The 26072-nt window shown below is 52.5% G+C and overlaps 2 protein-coding genes across 2 annotated transcripts; one reads left to right on the top strand and one right to left on the bottom strand.

The window, feature by feature from the left end:
- Positions 1-7137: 7137 nt before the first annotated feature.
- LOC144611257 (tubulin alpha chain-like) lies at positions 7138-9693 on the bottom strand. Its single transcript, XM_078430295.1, has 4 exons — positions 9465-9693; positions 9195-9343; positions 8253-8933; positions 7138-7434 (listed from the first exon to the last, which is right to left on the bottom strand). The coding sequence occupies exons 1-4, from the start codon at positions 9583-9585 to the stop codon at positions 7138-7140; spliced, it is 1248 nt and encodes a 415-aa protein (XP_078286421.1). The 5' UTR covers positions 9586-9693.
- A 13097-nt stretch (positions 9694-22790) lies between these two features.
- Positions 22791-25400, top strand: LOC144611156 (tubulin alpha chain-like). Its single transcript, XM_078430218.1, has 4 exons — positions 22791-23040; positions 23166-23314; positions 23577-24257; positions 25104-25400. The coding sequence occupies exons 1-4, from the start codon at positions 22920-22922 to the stop codon at positions 25398-25400; spliced, it is 1248 nt and encodes a 415-aa protein (XP_078286344.1). The 5' UTR covers positions 22791-22919.
- Positions 25401-26072: the final 672 nt, after the last annotated feature.

Genomic DNA, 26072 nt, shown 5'->3' with positions numbered 1-26072 from the left:
TGCAGGCCTTCCTCCTTCTAAACCTATCCTATCCATCCTATGTTTTGGGATTTACTATCTGTGCCTTAAAGGTGGCAAATGTGTGCGTTTCTATCTTTACCTGTCAACTCGCTCCAGATATACTTCCCTCTGAATAGATTATTTGTTCGGGAATTCCATCTTAAATATCTCATATTTTGACTGGGCGTAAATCTTATTCATGTCCCTCGTGATCTTGCCCACCTCGCTGTGTCCTGCCCTCGGAGATCTACACCAGACAGAAAAAAGGCCGGGCCAATCCAACCTCTCCCATTAACTCAGGACGCAATCCCAAGAAATATCCGCGTGAGATCTTTCTGCACCCTTTGCAAATTATTCACTCCATTGAACAATGGGTGGGGTGTGTCCTTCGGGTCCTGATATGATCTATTTGCAGTATTAATGGAACCAAAAATGCATTCAGAGTCGTTGCATTTATGTTCTTTTTCCAGGAGATGAGGAGCACTGACTGTGCGTGCACGGAAACACGCGAATTCGTCGCACTCACCTTTCGCCCGGTCGGGCACCAATCTACGAATTGGATGGTGCGCTTGGTCTTGATGGTGGCGGTGGAGGCGTTGACGTCCTTGGGCACCACGTCCCCGCGGTGCAGCATGCAGCACACCATGGATTTGCCCTGGCGGGGGGGTTGTACTTCACCATCTAGTTGGCCGGCGCACAGGCGTTGGTTAATTGGGAAACGGGTAGTTCCTCATGGTAAGCCTTCTCGGCCGAAATAATAGGAGCGTAGGTGACGAGCACGAAGTGGATGCGCGGGTAGGGACCAGGTTGATTTGGAACTCAGTCAGGTCCACGTTGAGGGCCGCGTCGAAGCGCAGCGAGGCGGTGATGGACGATACCAATTGCGCCACCAGGCGTTTAAGGTTAGTATAGGTGGGGCGCTCGATGGCTAGGTTCCGCCGGCACAATAAACCAGAGCAAAAGAAGTGCCTTTGGTTATTGAGAAGAAGGACTTGTGGAAAAAAAAGCTGTTTTTATGCCGCGCTTTGGCTGGTTTGAGAGTCCGGAGTCGCCTTCCAGAGGGAAGTCCTTCAACGAATTTGTGGCCAGGGTGAGAGGAGTCAGAGATGATCCTGCCCGCTCGCTTTCTGGCCCTTGCTCTGTACGGTTCGTCAATAGGGGAAGGTTGCAGCAACAACTGTCTCCGCTGATCGAACGATTCGTTGCAGCCTCCGGATTTCGTGTTTGGGCTGAGCCAAATCAGACCGTGATGGAGAAGGTGAGCACGTACACAATGATAGCAGTATAGAATTGGACCATCATTGCCTGTGGCAGATTGTGCTTCCTTAGATGCCGCAGGAAGTACATCCTCTGATGGGCCTTTTTGTCTGTGGAGTCGATGGTGGCCTCCCATTTCAGTTCCCTGGAGGTGGTGGTTCCAATGAACGTTAATGACTCCACAAACGTGACTGTGGTGTTTTTTTAATGGTGAGTGGGGTGGTAGGGAAGGGGGAACTCTTCGTAAGTCTACTAGTGATTCCACTGTCTTAAGAGCATTGAGCTCCAGGTTGTTGCGATAGCACTTCCCGTCTGTAAGCAGATTCCTCCCCATCCTGGATCATTCCAATCAGGGTTGTGTCATCCGAAAATTTGAGGAGCTTGAAGAGTGGAGGGGCAGTGGAGCTTTGGAGGGGCAGTCGTTGGGGTAGAGAGAGTAAAGGAGAGGGGAGGTTACGCAGCCTTGGTGTGCTCCTATGCTGAGGGTGTGCGGCTCCGAGTTGTGCTTTCCCAGCCTCAAACGCTGTTTCGTGTATGTCAGGAAGTTGATGATCCACTGACAGAGGGGTTCAGGCACCGACAACTGGGAGTAGGTTGGAGTGAAGTAGCTCTGCCACAATGATGTTAAATGCAGAGCTAAAGTCCAGAAACAGAACCCTGGCCTAGGTCCCCTTGCGGTCTAGTTGCTGGAGGATGAAGTACGGGCCTAGGTTGACCGTGTCATCTACCGATCTATTGGCCCCGTATGCAAACTGCACAGGGGCCAGCAGCAGGTTTGTGATGTTTTGTCAGCTGGGCCAGCACGTCTTTCAAATGTATTCATGGCTACAGAGGTCAGTGCGACAGGCCTGTTAGTCATTAAGACCAGTGATCCTTGTCTTTTTGGGGTAAAGGGACAATAGTGGAGACCTTGACGCGGGCTGGGACAGTGCAGGTTTGCAGCAACTGCTTGAAAATGTCTGTGCAGATCGGTGCCAGTTGTTCTGCACAGAGGGGGGTACATTGTACAGTTCAGGAGATTTCCGGCTTTTCTGTTTCCTGATTAACCTCTCCACCTCTGCAATTTCTATTGTTGGAGATGGAGAAGTGGCCAGACTGATGTTGGGCAGTGATCAAGGGCCCAGTCTGGAGTTGGGCTGTAAGTCTGTGCTAAATAATTAGTGATTGCAGAGGGGGGTGGGGTGGGGGGGAGGGAGGGGGGGGTGGGGTAAGGGGCCAGTCTTCGCTACCTGGAGTCAGACTGTGAGTAGGTGTGAATTGCTGCTTGGGAGGGGGGGGGGGGGGGGGTGGGGGGTGGGAGTGGGTGAGAAAGGATCCAGTCTTTTCAGAACGGAGTCAGGCTGTGAGTACGCGTGAATTGCTGCTTGGGGAGGAGTGGGTGGGGACGGGTCCAGTCTTTGCAAACTGGATTCAGTCTGTTAGTACCTGTGAAGTGATGATTGCTGGGGGGTGGGGGTGGGGGGTGGGGTAAACGCGGTCATGTCGTTGGTCAGCTGATGATTGTCCAGGGAGGGGGGGGGGGGGGGGGGGGGGTCATTTTGTAGCTGGTGATTTCTTGCAAGCCCTTCCAAACTGTGGAAGAATCAATAGCTGAGATCATGATCCTCAGCTTCTCAGATTACCTTTATTTGGCAGCTCTGATTCCTCTTCTCAGCTTGTACTTGGCCTGCCTATAGAGGCCTGTATCCTCGCTCCAGTAGGCCTCATCCTTTGACTGGCGGAGCTGTCTGAGTTCTGCTGTGAACCAGGGCTTGTTGTTGTTGAACCATTTCCGGGTCTTCATGGTTATGCAACTGTCGTCACCAAAGCTGTCCTCGGATGTCACTGTGTCTGTGTACTCATCGAAACGTGTGGTTGCTTCCCAGAACACATTCCAATCAGTGCAGTCAAAGCAGGAGTGTAGTTTTTCAATGCCCTCGCTTGTCCACCTTTTCGTTGTTCTGACCACAGGTTTAGCAGATTTTACTTGATGCCTGTAGGTCGGAATAAGGTGAACTAAACAAAGATCGGGGAGACCCAGAGCCGCCCGAGGAACAAAGCGATATGCGTTTTTGGTTGAAGTGTGGCAGTGGTCGGGTATCCTCTCCCCTCAGGTGATATGAAGTCTGTACATTGGGAGCTCACGACTGAGGTTGGCCTTGTTAAAGTTCCCCAAAACCATGACCATGGAGTCCGGGAAGTCGCTCTCTTCCATCAATACATGGTCAGCGAGTTGCGTTTGCGCCTCAGACACGCAGGATTGGGGAGGGGGGTGGGGATGTGGGGGATATCTGGCACCGATCTGCACAGACATTTTCAACCAGTTGCTGCAAATCTGCACTGTCCCTGCCCGCGTCAAGGTCTCCACTATTGTCCCTGTAGCCAAAAATACAAGGATCACTGGTCTTAATGACTAACAGGCCTGTCGCACTGACCTCTGTAGCCATGAATACCTTTGAAAGACGTGCTGGCCCAGCTGACAATACATCACATACCCGCTGCTGGTCCCTGTGCAGTTTGCAGGTACCGCACAAGCTGGTTCATTCACGGGCAGGATGTACTATCGATTACGTCTGCAGGTGCCGCCGTCGGCGTCGACGAGATATGGACGTGGTTCGAGAGCAGTTCCACATATCGCACGAAGGCGATCGTGGACCTTTTCTGTTTGCAGACGGAATACCTGTCCCTTAGCTCGTGGTGGAAGAGGTCTGCTCGTCTTGTTTTTGTTGCAGCTTGGAAGGATTTCGGATGGAGTGGGAACTTGCGGCTCCAATGTCTGTTTCGCAACAGGTAGTGACATCAGGCGTTGGGCGGGTAAACCCTGTATCGGATCACGGGAGATGTTGCACAGGTTGAGCAAGTCAAGGAAAACGTCAGATCCTGCTCTGTGGGAACGTTCCATCAGGTGTTTGCCACTCCCGACTGTGGGTACTTGGGACTACTGGTGATATAACGAAAGTCACAGCGTGGAGCAAAGTGTCTGAAGTGTTGGCTTGTAAACTGACGGCCGCTGTCGGAAAGTAGCTGATAGGGAGCCACGTGGACAGAGAGTGGGCGACTGCGGAGTTGGAGCTCGGGAGAAGATACATTTCAAACCATCCGGAGTTCGAGTCGACTAAGACCAGGTATCGCTTGCCGCGCCATTCAAAAATGTCGGTTGCTACGGTCGACTAAGGGAGGTCAGGAACTGGGTGTGAGAGAAATGCTGCCCAGCTTGTCTCCAGCGAGGGTCCCTGGACAAAGTCGAGGGAGGAGGTATAGCGACAGGTGTTGCATCTTCTGCGGTTGCAAGAGAAGATACCTGGGGAAGGGATGGTTTGCGTGGGAACGGATCAGTTAACCAGGGAGTTGCGGGTGGAACGATCTCTGCCGAAGGCGGAATGAGATGGAAATGGCAATATGTGGCTAGTGCTGGGATCCCGTTGGAGGTGCGGGAAATTTCGGAAGGTTGTGTGTTGTATGCGACGGCTGATGGGGTGGGAGGTAAGGACGAGGGGGACTCTCTCTCTGTGGCGACTCGGGAGATGGGGAGCAAGGGCGGAACTCCGGGATACTGAGCAGATACCCTCGCCACATCCTCCACATCCTTCCTGTAATTGGGTAATCGCAAAATGCACAGAATACCGCAAATGCAGCTTAAATAAAGTCGTGCAGCACTGCAACAGAAATTGCTCTTATACTCAATGCTCTTATACACAGGTGTCGGTGCTAACGCGACTATTGAACGAGCAATGATCCGCGCTCCTGACGGCCGAGATGCAAAATGTCCCTGCGCGAATGATTTGCTGCGTCAATCGCGCTGCCTTTGCTGCGTCACTCGCGCTGAAAACCAATCGGCGTTCTATTTGCCTTTGTATCTGCGTTCCACGCCAACGGTTGGTTCGCTGACAGCCAATCACACCGAGGTCCGGCTGAACGGAAGGTACTATCGGGCGGGGATGCGACATATTGTCTGGAAATGCGAGACTGGAAGGAAGATCATGGAGGGTTCTGCCGGGACGGGCGGGCCGTCGGCTCAAACAGGTGAGGGGATAGCCGGGCTAGATCGAATGGACAGGTGCCCATGCAGCACCTGTGGTCAGGATCGAACCCTGTTCACTGCCGCTGTGAACCAGCAACTCTACCGCTGCGCCATCATGCCACCGTTATTCGACAAGGGCTTTGTTGCTCGAGTCCAATATACTTCAGGAAATTTCCATATCAAGACACGAGTCTGCTGGAACTGTTTACACCGAGGATAGACACGAAATCGTGGAATACCAGCTATCACGCGGAATCGCTGTAGAAATGGAACAGGTGACATTTCGTGTCCAGACCATTCATCACTCCTTAGTTTCCTTTTAGATGTTTTTTTATTTTAGCTTTTCGTACATACAGCGTAAAAACTGGCCCGTCGGCAAACCAAGTCTGAGCCGACCAGCGATCCCCGTACCCCAACACTATACTACGCACGAGGTACAATTTGCAGAACCCAAATTAACCTGTACAAACCTGTACAAAACTGGCCGAAACCGGTCATCCGGGGAAACCCCACACGGCTACAGGGTGAACTGACAAACTCCAGACAGCCAAACACCACCACTCAGGATAGAACCAGGGTCTCTGGCGTTGTACGTCAGCACCTATACTTCTGCGCCTCAGAAGTCGCATCCTCCTTTCTTATTGACTGAACTTACCATCCAAGTTTCTGGAAACTTGCCAACCGCGTCCTTTATGTTCAGTGGAGCACGCCGGCATCGAATTCTAATCAGCTGGTCTTTAAACGACGCTCACATGTGTGATGGGGACTTATTCAAGAACAGCTGCTCACAAATTACTACCTCCCATTTTATTACAAACCCACTGACTCCCGCAACTACCACGATTGCACTTCGTCCCACATTCCTTGATGCACTCTATCCACTACTTCCAATTCCTTCGGCGACGCCGCATCTGCGCCCATGAAGACGTGTTCCATACCAGGACATCCGAGATATTCTATTTCTTTCGGGAACGAGTGTACCCCTTCCATCATAGATGTGGCCCTCACTCGTTTCTCTTCGGCGCCGCGCAAATCCACCCTTGATTCCCCACCCCCAGTCGCAACTGGGACAGTGTCCCCCTAGTTCTTAACTTTCACCCCATCAGCCGTCATGTACAACACATAATCCTCCGACATTCTCGTCAAATCCAACGGGAACCCAATACAATTCACATCTGCCTATCTCCACCCTTTTCCATTTTCTACAGAAACCGTTCCCTCCGCAACTCCCTGGTTAAATTACTCCCCAGGTACCTTCCCCAACACCCGCATGAGATGCAACACCTTTTCCCTATACATTCTCTCTCCACACTGTCCAGGGTCAACAACAGTCCTGCAGGTTAAGTAAAGATTCATTTGCTCCTCCTTTAACCTCATCTATTGTATCCTTTGTTTAAGATGTGGATTTTTATACATCGGCGACACCAAACGTAGACTGCGCGAAAGTTTCCTGAACACCTTCGCTCAGTCCTCCTGAACCTACCACATCTCCTGATAGCTAAACACTTAATTCACCTACCCACTTCCACACTGACCTTTCGGTCCTAGGTCTCCTCCAGTGTCAGAGAGGAGGTAAACGCAAATTGGAGGTACACCATCCCAGATTTCGCTTGGGCAGATAAAATACAGATACCACTGCAGCACAGTGGCTTGAATATTGTTTCGCTAACTTCAAGTAACCCCGACATTCCCTCTCTGTCCCTTTTGTCCCCGCCACCCCCCCAGTTTCTGCCTAACAATGTTATTTTCCATTCACACGACTTCTCCAATAAATCGAAAAAACAATTGTTCATTAAAATAATTTATTATAATAAGTATTATATCCTTCAATATAGTCTATTACATAAAACTTAAACTTTTAACTTCTAAAATAATTAATCCTATTCTTCCTCTTCGCCCCTTCTCTCGAGGTCGGCAGAATCCACGGCCACCTCCTGATAGTCCTTCTCCAGCGACGCCATGTCCTCCCGCGCGTCCTGGAACTCCCCTTCCTCCAGCCCCTCTCCAACGTACCAGTGGACAAAGGCCCGCTTGGCGTACATCTTGTCGAACTTGAGGTTGAGGCGGGTCCAGGCCATGGAGATGGCGGTGGTGTTGCTTAGCATGCAGAGGGCGCGTTGCACCTTGGCCAAGTCGCCCCCCGGCACCACCGTCGGGGGCTGGTAGTTGATGCCGACCTATGGCCGGAAGAAAAATATCTCAAAATCAATTCTACTTGCAAAAACGATGTTCCATTATCAGTTTAGTATACTCCCTAAAATTGAACAATGGATCGTTGCGTCGTAACCCTGAGATTCCCTTTAAAAAAATCACTGACTGTTATTATTCTCTTTGGTTGTCATCAAAGCCGCAAGTGGTGATATATGTGTTAGAGTCATGTAGGTATGGAGCTGTGCAGCTGGGAAACATGCCCCTCGGACCACCTTGTCCATGCCCCAAGAGTTGACTTGTTGAGGTCGTCTGGTTTGCTGCGGCAGGCCTTAATCCTTCTAAACCCAAGCTATCCATTGTATGTTTTGTGATTTACTATCTGTGCCTTAAAGGTGGCAAATCTTTGCGTTTCTAGCTTTACCTCTCAACTCGCTGCAGATATGTACTCCCCTCCGAATAGCTTAATTATTCGGGAAGTCCCTCTTAAATATCTGCGTTTTAACTGAGCGTAAATCTTACCCATGTCCCTCATGATTTTGCACAACTCGCCGTGTCCTGCCCTCGGAAATCTACGACGCCCCCAGTGGCCGAGCCTATTTAACCTCTCCCATTAACTCAACGACGCAAGCCCAAGCCCCGCGTCATACATTTCTGCACGCTTAGCAAATTATTCACACCATTGAACACGGGGTGGGGTGTGTCCTTCGGTTGCTGATATGATCTATTTGCAGAGTACACATTGTGCCAGAGATGTATTCATAGTCAGTACATTTATGTTGTTCTTGCAGGGATTGAGTTAGTCTGACTGTGTGTGCACGGAAACACGTGAATTGCTCGCACTCACCTTGAACCCGGTTGGACACCAGTCCACGAACTGGATGGAGCGCTTGGTCTTGATGGTGGCGATGGAGGCATTGACATCCTTGGGCACCACGTCCCCGCGGTACAGCATGCAACACGCCATGTACTTGCCCTGGCGGGGATCGCACTTCACCATCTGGTTGGCCGGCTCGAAGCAGGAGTTGGTCAGTTCTGAAACGGACAGTTGCTCGTGGTAAGCCTTCTCGGCAGAAATCATGGGCGCGTAGGTGACAAGCGGGAAGTGAATTCGCGGGTAGGGGACCAGGTTGGTTTGGAACTCAGTCAGGTCCACGTTGAGGGCGCCGTCGAAGCGCAGCGATGCGGTGATGGACGACACGATCTGCGCCATTAGGCGGTTGAGGTTAGTGTAGGTGGGCCGCTCGATGTCCAGGTTCCGCCGACACACATCGTAAATGGCTTCGTTGTCCACCATGAAGGCGCAGTCGGAGTGCTCCAGGGTGCAGTGCGTGACCAGCACCGCGTTGTAGGGCTCGACCACGGCGGTGGAGATCTGCGGCGCCGGGTACACGGAAAACTCCAGCTTGGATTTCTTGCCGTAATCCACGGAGAGTCTCTCCATGAGGAGGGAGGTGAAGCCCGAGCCGGTGCCGCCCCCGAAACTGTGGAAAATGAGGAATCCCTGCAGTCCGGTGCACAGGTCGGCCTAGGGACGGAGAAGGGGCAAATCGTCAATTTGTACCAACGTTTAAAGGGAAGTTACGACGCTTTTGGGTCACTGTGCTTTCTATAGCCGGCGCAGAGAGAGATAGTGCGGTGGATATCTCAATGATAAAGGAAGAGGTAACAGTGGGAATCCGGAAGCACCGCGGCCGCAGCGCTCGGAGTTGGACCGGTGCATCCGTATATATTGGCGCTGCAAGCACGCGGAGCGTCGGACGGGGTTTGTAGTCGATGAGAAACCTACCAGCTTCCGGGTGCGATCCAGGACCAGGTCCACGATTTCCTTGCCGATAGAGCAGTGGCCCCGGGCATAGTTATTGGCCGCGTCCTCCTTGCCGGTAATGAGCTGCTCGGGATGGAAGAGCTGGCGGTAGGTGCCGGTGCGCACCTCGTCTGTGGGGGAGGGGAGCACAGAAGCGGGAAGTAACCATCCGCACACATTCCTCTATCCCCGCACGGGAGGGATTGAAGGCAACACCATACATTCTTCGCAACCACCACCCCCCTTCCTTACCAATCACCGTGGGCTCCAGGTCGATAAACACGGCTCTTGGTACGTGCTTTCCCGCCCCTGTCTCGCTAAAGAAGGTGTTGAAGGAATCGTCGCCGCCCCCGATGGTCTTGTCGCTGGGCATCTGTCCATCCGGCTGGATCCCGTGCTCCAGGCAATACAACTCCCAGCAAGCGTTGCCAATCTGGACGCCAGCCTGGCCGATGTGGATTGAAAGACACTCGCGCTGATGGCGAAGTTAAACAAGCGGTGAGATGGACTCCACGTGGACTTGTTCAAAGCGCATTGGCTCCTGATCGCGCACCGAGCCACGCCCAATGTGACCGCTGTCTCAGTTCTACCCACCTCAGCAATTCGCCTACACACCACTCTGCATTCGCCCATTGCAACCCTCGAATTCCTGGGCAACTCCCATCACTCTATCCCGCCCCATTATGACGCTGCACTCTTCCCTCCCATCCTCGGCTCATTCCCGCTATGCGTATCCATCCAGGCACTACGATCCCATTCCTAGGGTGCGCTCAAAGCTTCCCGTGTACAGTCCCGCACACCAGTCCACGAATCCCTTCAATCCCCCGTGGATCCCTCGCTCGGGGGAACACGCGCGCCCCCGGGCATTCTCCCGCGCGCTCACCATGTTGCTCTGCTCGCGTGGTTCCAGAGACCTTGACGCGCTGCGCCGCTCCGGTATTTATATGGGCCCCGGGATGGAATGTTGGCATTGGCCAATCGCGCGCTGATTGGTCAGTGGGAACAATGGCCTTGGTTGCCACAGGATACAAACGCACAAGGTTCCAAGGCGCTCGTTGTTAATTGGTCCACAGTGTGGGACGTAGAAGAATGGACCTTCAGTGACGCAATCCATCGGCCGTCATCATCTACCACATTCCAATCCATCACTTGCCGCTGGAAATACAGCGATCTGACCAAATGCCCCCACGTGAAACCCAGCGCTGCCTGTTACACTTCCTCTCCCTATAAAATGAACCATTCGTACATTAACCATCTCTCCATTCTCAAAATCGCTAAACATCCAAGTGAAAGGTCAGTTAATCTGTCACTGAAACAAGGGAGACACGTCAATTTTAATCCATCAATCACTTCATAATCCACGACCCTCGAGCCTATCAATCGTGACGCCATCATTGTCTTTGATCTATTCTTATTGATATTACTGCCACGTGATTGCTTTATGGGCAAGTTTGCAGACGAAACGACGATAGGTCGACGACAGAACGTCGTGTTGAGGAAGCACGCCTGATTCAAAAGGGCATGCAGTCTCCTGTCATATTTGTGTAAAATGTCATATTTCTGACGATGCTGGTATAAAAGGAAGATTGATAGAATAAGCTGGAGTAAATTAGCCGGATAGGCAGCATCTCTGGTGAGAACGAATGGATGAAATTTCGGGTCGAGAGCCTTCTTCAGGCTTGTTCGGGATAAGGGAAGCGAGAGACATAGACGGCGATGTGGAGAAACAAAGAACAATGAATTAAAGATATGCAAAAATGTAACGATGATAAAGGAAACAGGCCATTGTTAGCTGTTTGTAGGATGAAAATGAGAAGCTAGTGCGACTAATGTGGGGTAGTGATAGATAGGGGGAATGCCAGGGCTACCCGAAGTGATGGAAAACAATATTGATGCCACTGGGCTGTCAGCTGAAAGAACAACAGAATGTGACAAAATAGGCAATACGGTGTGAAAAGATGAAGCTGGCCAAGAATATAAAGAAGGATAGTAAAAACATATATCAATATGTTAAGAGAAAAAGATTAGTAGCGACAAATGTGTGTCCCTTGAATGCAGAAACAGGTGAAATTATTATGGGTAACAAGGAAATGGCAGAAGATGTGAACAGGTACTTCGGTTCCGTCTTAACTAAGGAAGACACAAACAACCTCTCAGATGTACCAGAGACGGATGATTTGGGGAGACAGAGGAACTGAAATAAATTTGCATTAGGCGAGAAATAGTATTGTGTAGAGTGTTGGGACTGAAGGCTGATGAATTCCCTGGGCCTGATGGTCTGCATTCTAGGGTACCCTAGGAGGTCGCTCTCGAAATCTTGGACGCATTGGTGATCATTTTCCAATGTTCTATCGGTTCAGGACCAGCTCATGTGGATGGGAGGGTAGCTAATGTTATCACACTTTTCAAGAAAGGAAGGAGATAGCAAACGGGGAATTATAGACCAGTTAGCCTGACATATGTGGCTGGGAAGATGCTGGAGTCAATTATTAACGAAGTAATAACGTCGCATTTGGATAGCAGTAAAAGGATTGGTCAAAGTCAGCATGGATTTATGATGGGTAAATCGTGTTGACTAATCTTCTGGATTTTTTTTAGAATATCATAAGTAAAATGGATGAAGGAGAGCAAGTGGATGTATTGTATCTGGACTTTCACAAAGCCTTTGATAAGATCACACACAGGAGATTTTTGGGCAAAATTAGAGCACATGGTATTGGGGGTATTGCATTCACATGGATAGAGAATTGGTTGGCTGACAGCAAGCAAAGAGAAGGAATACACGAGCCCTTTTCAGAATGGCAGGTAGAGGCGAGTGGAATGCGGCAAGGCTTGGTGCTGGGACCGCAAATATTTACAATATATACTAATGATTGGGATGATGGATGCAATGGATGAGGTTGGAGGAGGTGCAGGTGAACCTTTGTCTCACCTGGAAAGACTGTTTGGGTCCGTGGATGGAGTTGAGAGGGGAGGTAAACGGACAGGTGTTGCATCTCGTGCGGTTGCAGGGGAAAGTGCCCGGGCATGGGGTAGTTTGGGTAGGAAGGGACGAGTGGACCAGGGAGTTACGGAGGGAACGATCTCTGCGGAACGCAGAGAGGGGAGGGGGATGGGAAGATATGGCCAGTGGTGGGGTCTCGTTGTAGGTGACGGAAATGTTGGCGGATGATTTGTTGGATCCGCTGGCTGGTGGGGTGGAAGGTGAGAACGAGGGGGATTCTGTCCTTGTTGCGAGTGGGGGAGGGGGAGCAAGAGCGGAGCTGCGGGATGTAGAAGAGACCTTAGTGAGAGCCTCATCTATAATGGAGGAGGGGAAGCCCCGTTTACTGAAGAATGAGGAAATCTCTGACGACCTAGTGTGAAATACCTCATCCCGGGCACAGATGCGGCGTAGATGGAGGAATTGGCAGTAGGGGATAGACGTTTTGCAGGGGACCGGGTGGGAAGGAGGGTAGTCCAGATAGCTGTGCGAGTCAGTGGGTTTATAGTAAATGTCCTTCACTAGTCTGTCTCCTGTGATGGAGATGGTGAGGTCCAGAAACGGGAGGGAGATGTCGGAGATAGTCCAGGTATATTTAAGGGCAGGATGGAAATTGGAAGTGAAGTGTATGAAGTCAGTGATTTCTGCATGGGTACATGAGGTAGCACCAATGCAGTCGTCGATGTAGCGGAGGTAGAGTTCGGAGATGGGGCCGCGGTACGCCCGGAACAGGGATTGTTCGACGTACCCGACAAAGAGGCAGGCGTAGCTAGGGCCCATGCGAGTGCCCATAGCTCCGAGTCTGGTTTGGAGGAAGTGGGAGGAGTCAAAGGAGAAGTTGTTGAGGGTAAGAACCAGCTCTGCGAGGCGGAGGAGAGTGTTGGTAGATGGGGATTGGCTGGTTCTACGGTCGAGGAAGAAACGGAGGGCTTCTAGACCATCCTTGTGGGGGATGGAAGTGTAGAGTGACACTACATCCATGGTAAAGATGAGGGAGTGGGGGCCTGGGAACAGGAAGTTATCGAGGAGATGGAGAGCGTGTGAGGTGTCTCGGACGTAGGTGGGGAGGGATTTAACCAGGGGGGATAAGATGGTGTCGAGGTAGGTGGAAATAATTTCGGTGGGACATGAGTAGGCAGAGACAATGGGTCTGCCGGGACATTTCTGTTTATGGATTTTGGGTAGGAGGTAGCTGTGCGGGACTGGGGAACTATAAGTTTGGAGGCATTGGAGGGTAGTTCGCCGGAGATGGTGAGGTCCGTGATGGTGCTGATGATAAAGGTCTGGTGTTTGTCGGTGGGGTCATGGTCCAGGGTTAGGTAGGAAGAGGTGTCTGAGAGTTGTCGTCTGGCCTCGGTCCGGTAGAGATCAGCACGCCAGACAACCACAGCACCTCCTTTGTCAGCGGGTTTGATGATTAAGTCCGGGTTGTTCCGGAATGAATGGAGGGCTGCACGATCAGGAGGGGAGAGGTTAAAGTTAGTCAGGGGAGTGGAGAATTTGAGGCGGTTAATGTCACGACGGCAGTTGGAGATGAAAAGTTCTAGTGAGGGTAGTTGGACAACTGGGGGGGGGGGTCCAGGAGGAGGGGGTCCGTTGGAGACGGGAGAAGGGGTCATCAGTGGGGGGTGATGAATCCTTCCCATGGAAAAAGGCTCGGAGGCGGAGGCGGCAGAAGAAGAGCTCCACATGGTGGCGGACCCGGAACTCGTTGATGTGGGGGCGGAGGGGAACAAAGGTAAGGCCTCTGCTGAGGACAGACCGGTGTCTGAAAGGGGGAGGTCAGAGGGGAAGGTGAACACCCGGCAATGGTGGGGGTTGGGGTCGGATGGAAGCAGGGGGGCAGGTGGAGGGGGAGGGGATGTTTGGTGAGGGGGTGGTGGGTTAGCAGGGCAGAGGGAGCATGAGGATCGATGTGGGGAGTAGTTGGGGTCGCCTGGCTAGAGGAGGAAGGGGGAGATCCAGTGGAGAACTGGCTGCGGTTACCTGGAGTAGAGGGTGCGCAGTAGGACACAGCGGTGCTGTGGGACTCTGCCTGGTGGGGGCTGTGGGCCCAGCGCGGTGTCTGTGGGTCGGGTGGAGCTGCAGCCTGTTGTTAAGCCTGGGAGCCCGGTACAGCGACGGCTGCGACCTGCTTCTGGGCGGTAGAGCGGCGCGGGTCGACACGGTCGCTGAGGGAGGCCCGCGGGGACCTGGAGCCCGGGTAAGTGGTGGTCGGCCCGGACAGCGGATGTCCGGGGAGGACGTGGGCGGGGGTGAAGAGGTCGGGAAGGTCTGCGGCAGCGGTGAAGAGGTCAGGAAGGTCGGCGGCGGTGAAGAAGTCAGGAAGGTCGGCGGCGGCAGCGGCGGTGAGGAGGCCTCGGACGTCGGCGGCAGCGACAGCGGCCCCGGGGAGGCGGTGGAGGTCGGCTGCAGCGGCGGTGGAAGCCTCAGGTGGGCCTTGGACGTCGGCGGCAGCGGCAGCGGCAGCGGCCACGGGGAGGCGGTGGAGGTCGGCGGCGGCGTCGGTGGAAGCCTCAGGTGGGCCTTGGACGTCGGCGGCAGTGGCCACTGGGAGGCGGTGGAGGTCAGCGGCGGCAGCCTCAGGTAGGCCTCGGCAGTCGGTGGCCCCGGGGAGGCGGTGGAGGTCGGCAGCGGCGGCAGCGGCGGCAGCGGCGGCAGCGGCCTCGGGGAGGCGGCGGAGGTCGGTGGCGGCGGCCTCGTGTAGGCCTCGGCAGTCGGTGGAGGCGGCCCCGGGGAGGCGGTGAGGATCTGTACTGCACCTGGTGGAAGCATTGGCGTCGCGGGACTCTGCCTCGTGATGTGTGGGCCGGCGGTGCGGAGCAGCGGTGGAGTTGCGGGCCTGCGGTCGGTCGAGTCGCTGCCGAGGAGTGTCGGTGGAGGCAGCAGTCTGGAGGCGGGCGAGTTTGCGAGCCTTGCTGGAGTCCAGGTAGGCGTGGAATCGAGTGTTGAGGGCGCGGATCCGGCGAAGAATGAAGTACAGTTGGGGCCCGTTGCAGGTGTGGGTTAGTGAGGCTCGGAGCTGTGGGAGAGTCAGAGCGAGGGCCTGCTGGTGCCGGCGCATCCCGGCCAGGGTACAACTCAGGGCACGGAAGGAAAATTGTTCAGAAAAGCGGCAGATAGACTGTTGGAGCCGGTAGTCCGGGTTAGGTCCGAATTGGAACGGAAGTGGAAACCACGAGGCAGAAGATGGAGGTGCAGGCAAGTCCCAAGAAAGCACATGTGGCTGTGGTAGCGAGTCTGGGTCAAAATGTGGTCGTAGAGTAGGAGGGCAGGAGAAATCACAGAGGGGGAGCAGAGAGAGAGCATGTTGCTAAACTGTCGTCGAAGAGAGGAGGAGAACTTCTTCAAAGTGGACATACCTTGAGGAGAAATTGCAGTGGAGCAACAAGTAGTATAAGAAAATAACTGCAGATGCTGGTACGAATCGAAGGTATCTATTCATAAAATGCTGGAGTAACTCAGCAGGTCAGACAGCATCTCGAGAGAGAAGGAATGGGTGACGTTTCGGGTCGAGACCCTTCCTCAGACTGATGTCAGGGGGGCGGGACAAAGGAAGGATATAGGTGGAGACAAGAAGATAGAGGGAGATCTGGGAAGGAGGAGGGGAAGAGAGGGACAGAGGAACTATCTAAAGTTGGAGAAGTCGATGTTCATACCACTGGGCTCCAAGCTGCCCAGGCGAAATATGAGGTGCTGTTCCTCCAATTTCCGGTGGGCCTCACTATGGCACTGGAGGAGGCCCATGACAGAAAGGTCAGACTGGGAATGGGAGGGGGAGTTGAAGTGCTCGGCCACCGGGAGATCAGCTTGGTCAATGCGGACCGAGCGCAGGTATTGAGCGAAGCGATCGCCGAGCCTGCGCTTGGTTTCGCCGATGTAAATAAGTTGACATCTAGAGCAGCGGATGCAACAGATGAGGTTGTAGGAGGTGCAGTTGAACCTTTGTCTCACCTGGAAAGACGGTTTGGGTCCTTGGATGGAGTTGACGGGGGAGGTAAAGGGACAGGTGTTGCATCTCGTGCAGTTGCAGGGGAAAGTGCCCGGGGATGGAGTGGTTTGGGTAGGAAGAGACGAGTGGACCAGGGAGTTACGGAGGGAACGGTCTCTGCGGAACGCAGAGATGGGAGGGGATGGGAAGATATTGCCAGTGGTGGGGTCCCGTTGTATGTGACGGAAATGTTGGCGGATGATTTGTTAGATCCGCTGGCTGGTGGGGTGGAAGTTAAGAACGAGGGGGATTCTGTCCCTGTTGCGAGTGGGGGGAGGGGGAGCATGAGCGGAGCTGCGGGATGTAGAAGAGACCCTAGTGAGAGCCTCATCTATAATGGAGGAGGGGAAGCCCCGTTTACTGAAGAATGAGGACATATCTGACGACCTAGTGTGAAATACCTCATCCCGGGCACAGATGCGGCGTAGATGGAGGAATTGGGAGTAGGGGATAGACTTTTTTTGCAGGGGACCGTGTGGGAAGAAGTGTAGTCCCGATAGCTGTGCGAGTCAGTGGGTTTATAGTAAATGTCCGTCACTAGTCTGTCTCATGTGATGGAGATGGTGAGGTCCAGAAACGGGAGGGAGATAATAATAATAATAATAATGCATTTTATTTATATAGCGCTTTTCATATACTCAAAGACGCTTTACAAAGATTTAGAGAACATAGGGAAATGAATAAATAGATAAATAAGTAAATAAGTAAACGAACAGAGAAAGGAAACAGAAGGTGAGGTGACCTTCAGTGGTTGAAGGCAGTACTGAACAGGTGAGACTTCAGCGATGTTTTGAATGTGGTGAGTGTGGAGGAGTCTCTAACGGTTTGGGGTAGTGAGTTCCATAGGGTGGGAGCAGCGATGGAGAAAGCCCTGTCCCCCCAGGATCTGAGTTTGGTCCGGATGTGGGGGGGATAGGAGATTGGCAGCAGCAGAGCGGAGGGTGCAGGTGGGAGTGTGCCTGTGGAGGAGGTCGGTCAGGTAGGATGGGGCCAGGTTATGGAGGGCTTTGTAGGTTATGAGGAGGATTTTGTACTGGATTCTCTGGGGGATGGGGAGCCAGTGGAGTTTGTAAAGGACGGGGGTGATATGGTCACGGATCGGGGTGTGGGTGAGTAGACGGGCAGCGGAGTTTTGAATGTATTGAAGTTTGCTGATGATTTTTGAGGGTGCGCCATAGAGGAGGCTGTTGCAGTAGTCCAGACGGGAGGTGATGAAGGCGTGGACGAGGGTTTCTGCAGCTGTGGAGGAGAGGGATGGACGGAGACGGGCAATGTTTTTGAGGTGGAAGAAGGCTGTCTTTGTGATGTGTTTGACGTGTTTGTCGAAGGAGAGGGTTTGATCAAAGATGATTCCAAGATTCCGGATGTGAGGGGAGGTGGATACTGGGAGACCATCAATGTTGAGGATGAAGTTTTGGGTGGATTTGGTGAACGTTTTTGGACCAATGATGATGATTTCAGATTTGTTGCAATTGAGTTTGAGGAAATTTGATTGAAGCCAAGATTTTATTTCAGTGATGCAGTTTGTCAGTGTAGAGTGTGTGGTGGGGGAGATTGACTTGGTGGAGATGAGGAGCTGGATATCATCGGCGAAGCAGTGGGAGTTGAGACCATGACGGCGGATTAATTGACCAAGGGGGAACAGGTAGAGGATGAAGAGGAGGGGGCCAAGGACTGAGCCTTGGGGGGCACCTTGGGGGAGGGGATTTACAGTTGTTAATGGAGATGAACTGGTGTCTGTCAGAGAGGTAAGATTTGAACCAGGATAGGGCTGTGCCGGTGATGTTAAGGGAGGTTTCAAGTCGGGTGAGGAGAATGGAGTGATTTATGGTGTCAAAGGCGGCGCTGAGGTCAAGTAGGATGAGGATGTTGAGGTTGCCAGCGTCGGAGGAGAGGAGAATGTCGTTTGTGATTTTGAGGAGCGCAGTTTCAGTACAGTGGTTTGAGCGGAATCCGGATTGGAAAGTTTCATACAGGTTATTGGTAGAGAGGTGGTATTTGAGTTGGGAAGCTACAGCGCGTTCCAAAACTTTGGACAGAAAGGGTAGGTTGGAGATTGGTCTGAAGTTGTTTGGGGTGTCAGGGTTTAGACCAGGTTTTTTCAGAATGGGGGTGACAGCAGCGATTTTGAGGGATGGCGGGACGATGCCAGTGGACAGGGAGGAATTTATTGTTGCAGTGATAAGTGGAGAGAGAGCAGGAAGGCAGGCCTTGATAAAGCTGGAGGCGATGGGGTCCAGAGAGCAGGTGGCAGTTTTTATTCCTGTGAAGAGGTCAGAGAGGTCGGTGGTGGAGATTGGGGAGAACTGAGGCAGGGGTTGACAGGATAAGGGGGGGCAGGTGGTTTGAGGGGGAGCAGGAGCGTTGGTGGTTAAGGTGCTGTAGATGTTGTCTATTTTGCTTTGGAAGAATGAAAGGAAAGTGGTGCATTTGTCAACTGTGAATGATTGGGAGATTGTGTCCAGGGGCTGAGGAGTTTGTTTATTGTAGAGAAGAGTGTTTTTGGGTTTCCGGAGCCAGAGTGAATTATTTGAGAGTAGTAGGTGGAGTGGGCGCGGGAGAGGGCATCTTTGTAGTGCTGCAGGTGGTCTTTGTAGGCTTGGGAGTGAATTGTGAGACCTGTTTTGCTGCGGAGTCTTTCAAGTTGGCGGGCATGAGTTTTCATCATGTGGAGTTCAGGGGTAAACCAGGGTGGGTGAAGGAAACTGTTTTGGTTTTTATAGGTGCAAGCTGGTCGAGGCAGGAGGAGAGAGTGCGGTTGTAGTAGTCAGTGAGGTCAGAGGGGCTGTGGAGGTCAACGAAGGGAGAGGCGGACATTATTTCAGAGAGGGAGGATGAGAGCGAGGTAGGTGAAACAGAGTTCAGCTTACGGAAGTTGATTTTGCGTTTTTGCTTTGGAGCTGGGGTGGGAATGTTGACAGACATGGTGATGGCTAAGTGATCAGAGAGGGTGGGGTCGGAGCCAGAGAGGTGATGTCGATTTAGTCCAGTGGAGCAGACAAGGTCCAGAATGTGCCCACGGTTATGGGTGGGAAAATTGACGTGTTGAGTGAGGTTAAAGCAGTTGAGTATTTCAGTGAAGTCAGCGGTTATTGTGGAGTCAGTGGAGTCCATATGGATGTTGAAATCACCGAGGAGGAGGATTGAGGGGGAGAGAGAACAGAACTGTGTCAGAAAGTCAGAGAAGTCAGAAAGGAATGATGGGTGTGGTTTGGGAGGGCGGTAGACAACTGCCATGACTAATTGTGTGTGTCCAGAGAGTTTGAAAGCCAGGTGTTCAAATGAAGGAACAGATGAGATGGAGATGAGGTTGATCTTGAAGTCCTGTCGGTGAATTACGGCAATCCCACCACCTCGGCCTTCCGAGCGTGGTTTATTGATGTATCCGTTGGGTGTAGTGAGGTTGAGTGGGAGGTAATCCAGAGGGTGTTGCCAGGTTTCTGTCAGACAGAGGAAGTCCAGTTTATTTTCCAGGATGAAGTCATTCAGAATGTGGCTTTTATTGTTGAGGGACCGGATATTGAGCAGAGTGAGCTTCATGTTGCTTTGTGTGGTGTGGATGGACACGGGTGATTTAGCCAGGGCTTGTAGACAGGGGACACGCTCGTGTGCGTTGTTGTGATGACGTAATGGACGAGTGGAAGTCCGATCAGCTGACCAGAGTGCAGGGATGGAGTGACCGGTCTGGAAGTAGACAAACTTGTGACCGGAGCCTCTGTGGATGTATCTGGGTCGTCGTAGTAGTCCGTGGTTGATGATGGCAGAGATGCATGGCGGAGTGGAGTGGTTGTTGAGCTGGAGCAGCCTCGCAGCGAAGTACTTCAGTGCCATGCCAGGCAGGAGCGAAGGAGCATAGAGCCCGGAGAGATCAAAACGTCACAGCAGGCACAACAGGCTGACCCAGAGCAAGGCCTATGAGGACCGAGGAAGCTGAGCAGCCTGAGGGTTAATAGGGAGCTGAGGACGTGCAGGCAGAGGAGGTAGCCGGGCAGCTGTTAGCGTTAGCGTTAGCGTTACCAACTAGCGAGTTGATGACTGCAGCGCTAGCTGTCAGGTAACCCACAGGGGAGCAGTCCAAGCCAGCAGAGACAGGAGCACAGACAGGAATGAGAGGTCCAAGGGTGCGAAGTCCAATGGTGCGAAGTCCAAGGGTGCGGAGGCAGCGGTGGAAGAGCTGCGCAGATGATACCAGGGTCAAGCAGAAGGATTAGTTCAAGCAGAGGGATTTTTGCAAACAGAGAAAATCTTTCCAAAAACGGCAAAATTAATACAAACAGAGAAGTGGTGAGAAGCGGCGAACAAACAACGCCAGCGTCCTCTCACGTCACTTCCGGTCACTTCCAGGTACATTTAAGGGCAGGATGGAAATTGATGGAAATTGATGTGTATGAAGTCAGTGAGTTCTGCATGGGTACAAGAGGTAGCACCAACGCAGTCGTCGATGTAGCGGAGGTAGAGTACAATACACCCTATACAATACATCTTACAATACATCCACTTGCTCTCCTTCATCCATTTTACTTGTGATATTCTCAAAAAATTTCAGAAGATTAGTCAAGCACGATTTGCCCATCATAAATCCATGCTGACTTTGACCAATCCTTTTACTGCTATCCAAACGCGCCATTATTATTTCTTTAATAATTGACTCCAGCATCTTCTCAACCACATATCTCAGGCTAACTGGTCTATAATTCCCCGTTTTCTATCTCACTCCTTTCTTGAAAAGTGTGATAACATTAGTTACCCTCCCATCCACATGAACTGGTCCTGAACCGATAGAACATTGGAAAATGATCACCAATGCGTCCACCGTATCGAGAGCGACCTCCTTGAGGTCCATGCATGCTTCCTCAACGCAACGTACTGTCGTCGACCTGTCGTCGTTTCGTCTGCAAACTTGGCCATAAAGCCACCACGTGGCAGTAATATCAATAAGAATAGATCTAAGACAATGATGGCGTCAAGATTGATAGATTCAAGATTCAAGATATCTTTACTTGTCATCCAAAAAACAAGTTTTTTGGACGAAATTCAGTCACCCACAGTCCAACAATAAAAGCATTAAAATAGGCAAATTACACAATAAAAGCATTAAAATAGGCAAATTACACAACCCCAACCAACACACAAAAAAAAGAAACATCCATCACAGTGAGTCTCCTCCAGTCCTCTCCTCACTGTGATGGAAGGCCACAATGTCTTTCCCCTTCGCCTGCCGTCTTCTCCCGCGGTCAGGTTGTTGTGGTTGCAGGCCGCGCCGGACGGTGGAAGGTCCGCAGCGGGCCGACCCAAACCCCGCGATCCGGGGCGTGCGAACACGCTGCCGCTGCCGCTGCCGGAGCTCCCGATGACGGTATCCACGCGGCCCGAGCCGAAGGCGAGTCGCAGCCGCTCCCGCAGCCCCCGAGGACGGCTCCGCTGATGGTAAGTCCGCGGATGGTTATTCCGGTCCGCGGGCTCTGCGAACCAGAGCCCTGGAGGCCGCCAGCTCCAGGAGTTGGGCCGATGGTAGGCCGGAGCAGGAACGGAGACCCGACCCAGAACACAAAGGTCGGGTCTCCGTTCGGAAGGGAAAAATTTACAATTTTACAGTTCCCCCCTCCCCCCCACACACACACATAGTACACAAACACAAAAACACGACACTTAAGGCAAAAAAACAACAAAACACAAAGACAAACGGACCGCAGGTAAGCCGCAGCTGCTAGGGCAGCGCCGCCATTTTTTGAACCTCGGGGATCGTGGATTATGAAGTGATTGATGGATTAAAATTGACGCATCTCCCTTGTTTCAGTGACAGATTAACTGACCTTTCAATTGGATATTTAGCAATTTTGAGACTGGGGAGATGGTTAATTTACGAATGGTTCATTTCATAGGGAGAGGAAGTGTAACAGGCAGCGCTGGGTTTCACGTGGGGGCATTTGGTCAGATCGCTGTATTTCCAGCGGCAAGTGATGGATTGGAATGTGGTAGATGATGACGGCTGATGGATTGCGTCACTGAAGGTCCATTCTTCTACGTCCCACACTGTTGACCAATTAGCAACGAGCGCCTTGGAATCTTGTGTGTTTGTATCCTGCGGCAACCAAGGCCATTGTTCCCACTGACCAATCAGCACGCGTTTGCCCAATGCCAACGTTCCATCCCGGGGCCCGAATAAATACCGGAGCGACGCCGCGCGTCAAGGTCTCTGGAACCACGCGAGCAGAGCAACATGGTGAGCGCGCGGGAAAATGCCCGGGGGCGCGCGTGTCGTCCCGAGCGAGCGACCCACGGGGAAGTGAAGGGATTCGTGGACTGGTGTGCGGGACTGTACACGGGAAGCTGAGAGCGCACCCGGGGAATGGGATCGTAGTGGCTGGATGGATACACATAGCGGGAATGAGGCGGCGATGGGAGGGAAGAGTGCAGCGTCATAATGGGGCGGGATAGGGGGATGGGAGTTTCCCAGGAATTCAAGGGTTGCAATCGGTGAATGCAGAGTGGTGTGTAGGCGAATTGCTGAGGTGGGTAGAACTGAGACAGCGGTCACATTGGACGTGGCTCGGTGCACGATCAGGGGCCAATGCGCTTTGAACAAGTCCACGTGGAGTCCATCTCACCGCCTGTTTAACTTCGCCATCAGCGCGAGTGTCTTTCAATCCACATCGGCCAGGCTGGCGTCCAGATTGGCAACGCTTGCTGGGAGTTGTATTGCCTGGAGCACGGGATCCAGCCGGATGGACAGATGCCCAGCGACAAGACCATCGGAGGCGGCGACGATTCCTTCAACACCTTCTTTAGCGAGACAGGGGCGGGAAAGCACGTACCAAGAGCCGTGTTTATCGACCTGGAGCCCACGGTGATTGGTAAGGAAGGGGGGGGGTGGTGGTTGCGGAGAATGTAGTGCGTTGTCTTAAATCCCTCCCGTGCGGGGATAGAGGAATGTGTGCGGATGGTTACTTCTCGCTTCTGTGCTCCCCTCCCCCTACAGACGAGGTGCGGACCGGCACCTACCGCCAGCTCTTCCACCCCGAGCAGCTCATTACCGGCAAGGAGGACGCGGCCAATAACTATGCCCGGGGCCACTGCTCCATCGGCAAGGAAATCGTGGACCTGGTCCTGGATCGCACCCGGAAGCTGGTAGGTTTCACATCGACTACAAATCCTGTCCGACGCTCCGCGTGCTTGCAGCGCCAATATATCCGGATGCACCGGTCCAATCCCGTGTGCCGCGGCCGCGGTGCTTCCGGATTCCAATTGTTACCTCTCCCGTTATCACTGAGATATCCACCGCACTATCTCTCATTGCGCCGGCTACAGAAAGAAAAATGACCCAAACCCGTCGTAACTTCCCTTTAAACGTTGGTACAGAATTGATGATTTGCCCCTTCTCCACCCCTAGGCCGATCTGTGCACCGGACTCCAGGGATTCCTCATTTTCCACAGTTTCGGGGGCGGCACCGGCTCGGGCTTCACCTCCCTCCTCATGGAGAGACTCTCCGTGGACTACGGCAAGAAATCCAAGCTGGAGTTTGCCGTCTACCCGGCGCCGCAGATCTCCACCGCCGTGGTCGAGCCCTACAACGCGGTGCTGGTCACCCACTGCACCCTGGAGCACTCCGACTGCGCCTTCATGGTGGACAACGAAGCCATTTACGACGTGTGCCGGCGGAACCTGGACATCGAGCGTCCCACCTACACCAACCTCAACCGCCTGATGGCGCAGATCGTGTCGTCCATCACCGCCTCGCTGCGCTTCGACGGCGCCCTCAACGTGGACCTGACTGAGTTCCAAACCAACCTGGTCCCCTACCCGCGCATTCACTTCCCGCTCGTCACCTACGCGCCCATGATTTCTGCCGAGAAGGCTTTCCACGAGCAACTGTCCGTTTCAGAACTGACCAACTCCTGCTTCGAGCCGGCCAACCAGATGGTGAAGTGCGACCCGCGCCAGGGCAAGTACATGGCGTGCTGCATGCTGTATCGTGGGGATGTGGTGCCCAAGGACGTCAATGCCTCCATCGCCACCATCAAGACCAAGCGCTCCATCCAGTTCGTGGACTGGTGCCCAACCGGGTTCAAGGTGAGTGCGAGCAATTCACGTGTTTCCGTGCACACACAGTCAGACTTACTCAATCCCTGCAAGAACAACATGAATGCAACGACTATGAATGCATCCTTGGCACAATTTTTACTCTGCATATTGATCATAGCAGCAACCGAAGGACACACCCCACCCCGTGTTCAATGGTGTGAATAATTTGCAAAGGGTGCAGAAACGTATGACGCGGATATTTCTTGGGCTTGCGTCCTTGAGTTAATGGGAGAGGTTAAATAGGCTCGGTCGGTTTGGGGGGGGGGGGGGGGCAAGGGGGGAGGCGGGACGTAGATTTCTGAGGGCAGGACACGTCGAGATGTGCAAGGTCAAGAGGAACATGGGTAAGATTTACGCTCAGTCAAGAACGGAGATATTTAAGAGGGACTTCCCGAACAATTAAGCTATTCGGAGGGGAGAACATATCTGGAGCGAATTGATAGGTAAAGCTAGAAACGCATACATTTTCCATCTTTAAGTTACAGATAGTAAATCCCAAAACATACGATGGATACATGGGTTTAGAAGGATTAAGGCCTGCCGCAGCAAATAAGACGAGCTCAACATGTCAACTCTTGGGGCATGGACAAGGTGGTCCGAAGGGCATGTTTTCCAGCTGCATAGCTCCATAGCTACATGGCTCTAACACATATATCGGCACTTGCGGCTTTGATGACAATCCAGATAATAATAACAGCCAGAGATTACTTTAAGGGAATCGCAAGGCTACTACGCAACGACCCTTTGTTCAATTTTAGGGTGTATACTAAACTGATAATGGAACATCGTTTTTCAAGTAGATTTGATTTTGAGATATTTGTCTTCCGGCCATAGGTCGGCATCAACTACCAGCCCCCGACGGTGGTGCCGGGGGGCGACTTGGCCAAGGTGCAACGCGCCCTCTGCATGCTGAGCAACACCACCGCCATCTCCATGGCCTGGACCCGCCTCAACCTCAAGTTCGACAAGATGTACGCCAAGCGGGCCTTTGTCCACTGGTACGTTGGAGAGGGGCTGGAGGAAGGGGAGTTCCAAGACGCGCGGGAGGACATGGCATCGCTGGAGAAAGACTATCAGGAGGTGGCCGTGGATTCTGCCGACCTCGAGAGAAGGGGTGAAGAGGAAGAATAAGATGAATTAATTTAGAAGCTAAAAAAAGTTTAAGTTTTATGTAATGGACTATATTGAAGGATATAATACTTATTATAATACATTATTTTAATGAACAATCGTTTTGTCGATTTATTGGAGAAGTCGTGTGAATGGAAAATAACATTGTTAGGCAGAAACTGGGGGTGGGGGGCGGGGACAAAAGGGACAGAGAGGGAATGTCGGGGTTACTTGAAGTTAGCGAAACAATATTCATTCCACTGGGCTGTAGTGGCATCTGTAGTATATCTGCCCTAGCGAAATCTAGGATGGTGTACCTCCAATTTGCGTTTACCACCTCTCTGACACAGGAGGAGACCTAGAACCGAAAGGTCAGTGTGGAAGTGGGTAGATGAATTAAGTGTTCGGTAATCAGGAGATGTGGTAGTTTCAGGAGGACTGAGCGAAGCTGTTCAGGAAACTTTCGTGCAGTCTACATGTGGTCTCGCCGATGTATAAAAATCCACATCTTGAACAACGGATACAGTAGATGAGGTTGAAGGAGGAGCATATGAATCTTTACCTAACCTGCAGGACTATTGTTGTCCCTGGACAGAGTGGAGAGAGAAGGTATAGGGAAAAGGTGTTGCATCTAATGCGGTTGCTGGGGAAGGTACCTGCGGAGCGTTTGGGTGGAGGGGAATACGTTAACCA

Source organism: Rhinoraja longicauda, chromosome 39 (assembly GCF_053455715.1).
Source record: "Rhinoraja longicauda isolate Sanriku21f chromosome 39, sRhiLon1.1, whole genome shotgun sequence".
Classification (NCBI taxonomy): domain Eukaryota; kingdom Metazoa; phylum Chordata; class Chondrichthyes; order Rajiformes; family Arhynchobatidae; genus Rhinoraja; species Rhinoraja longicauda.
This window is presented reverse-complemented; position numbering and strand designations above follow the sequence as displayed.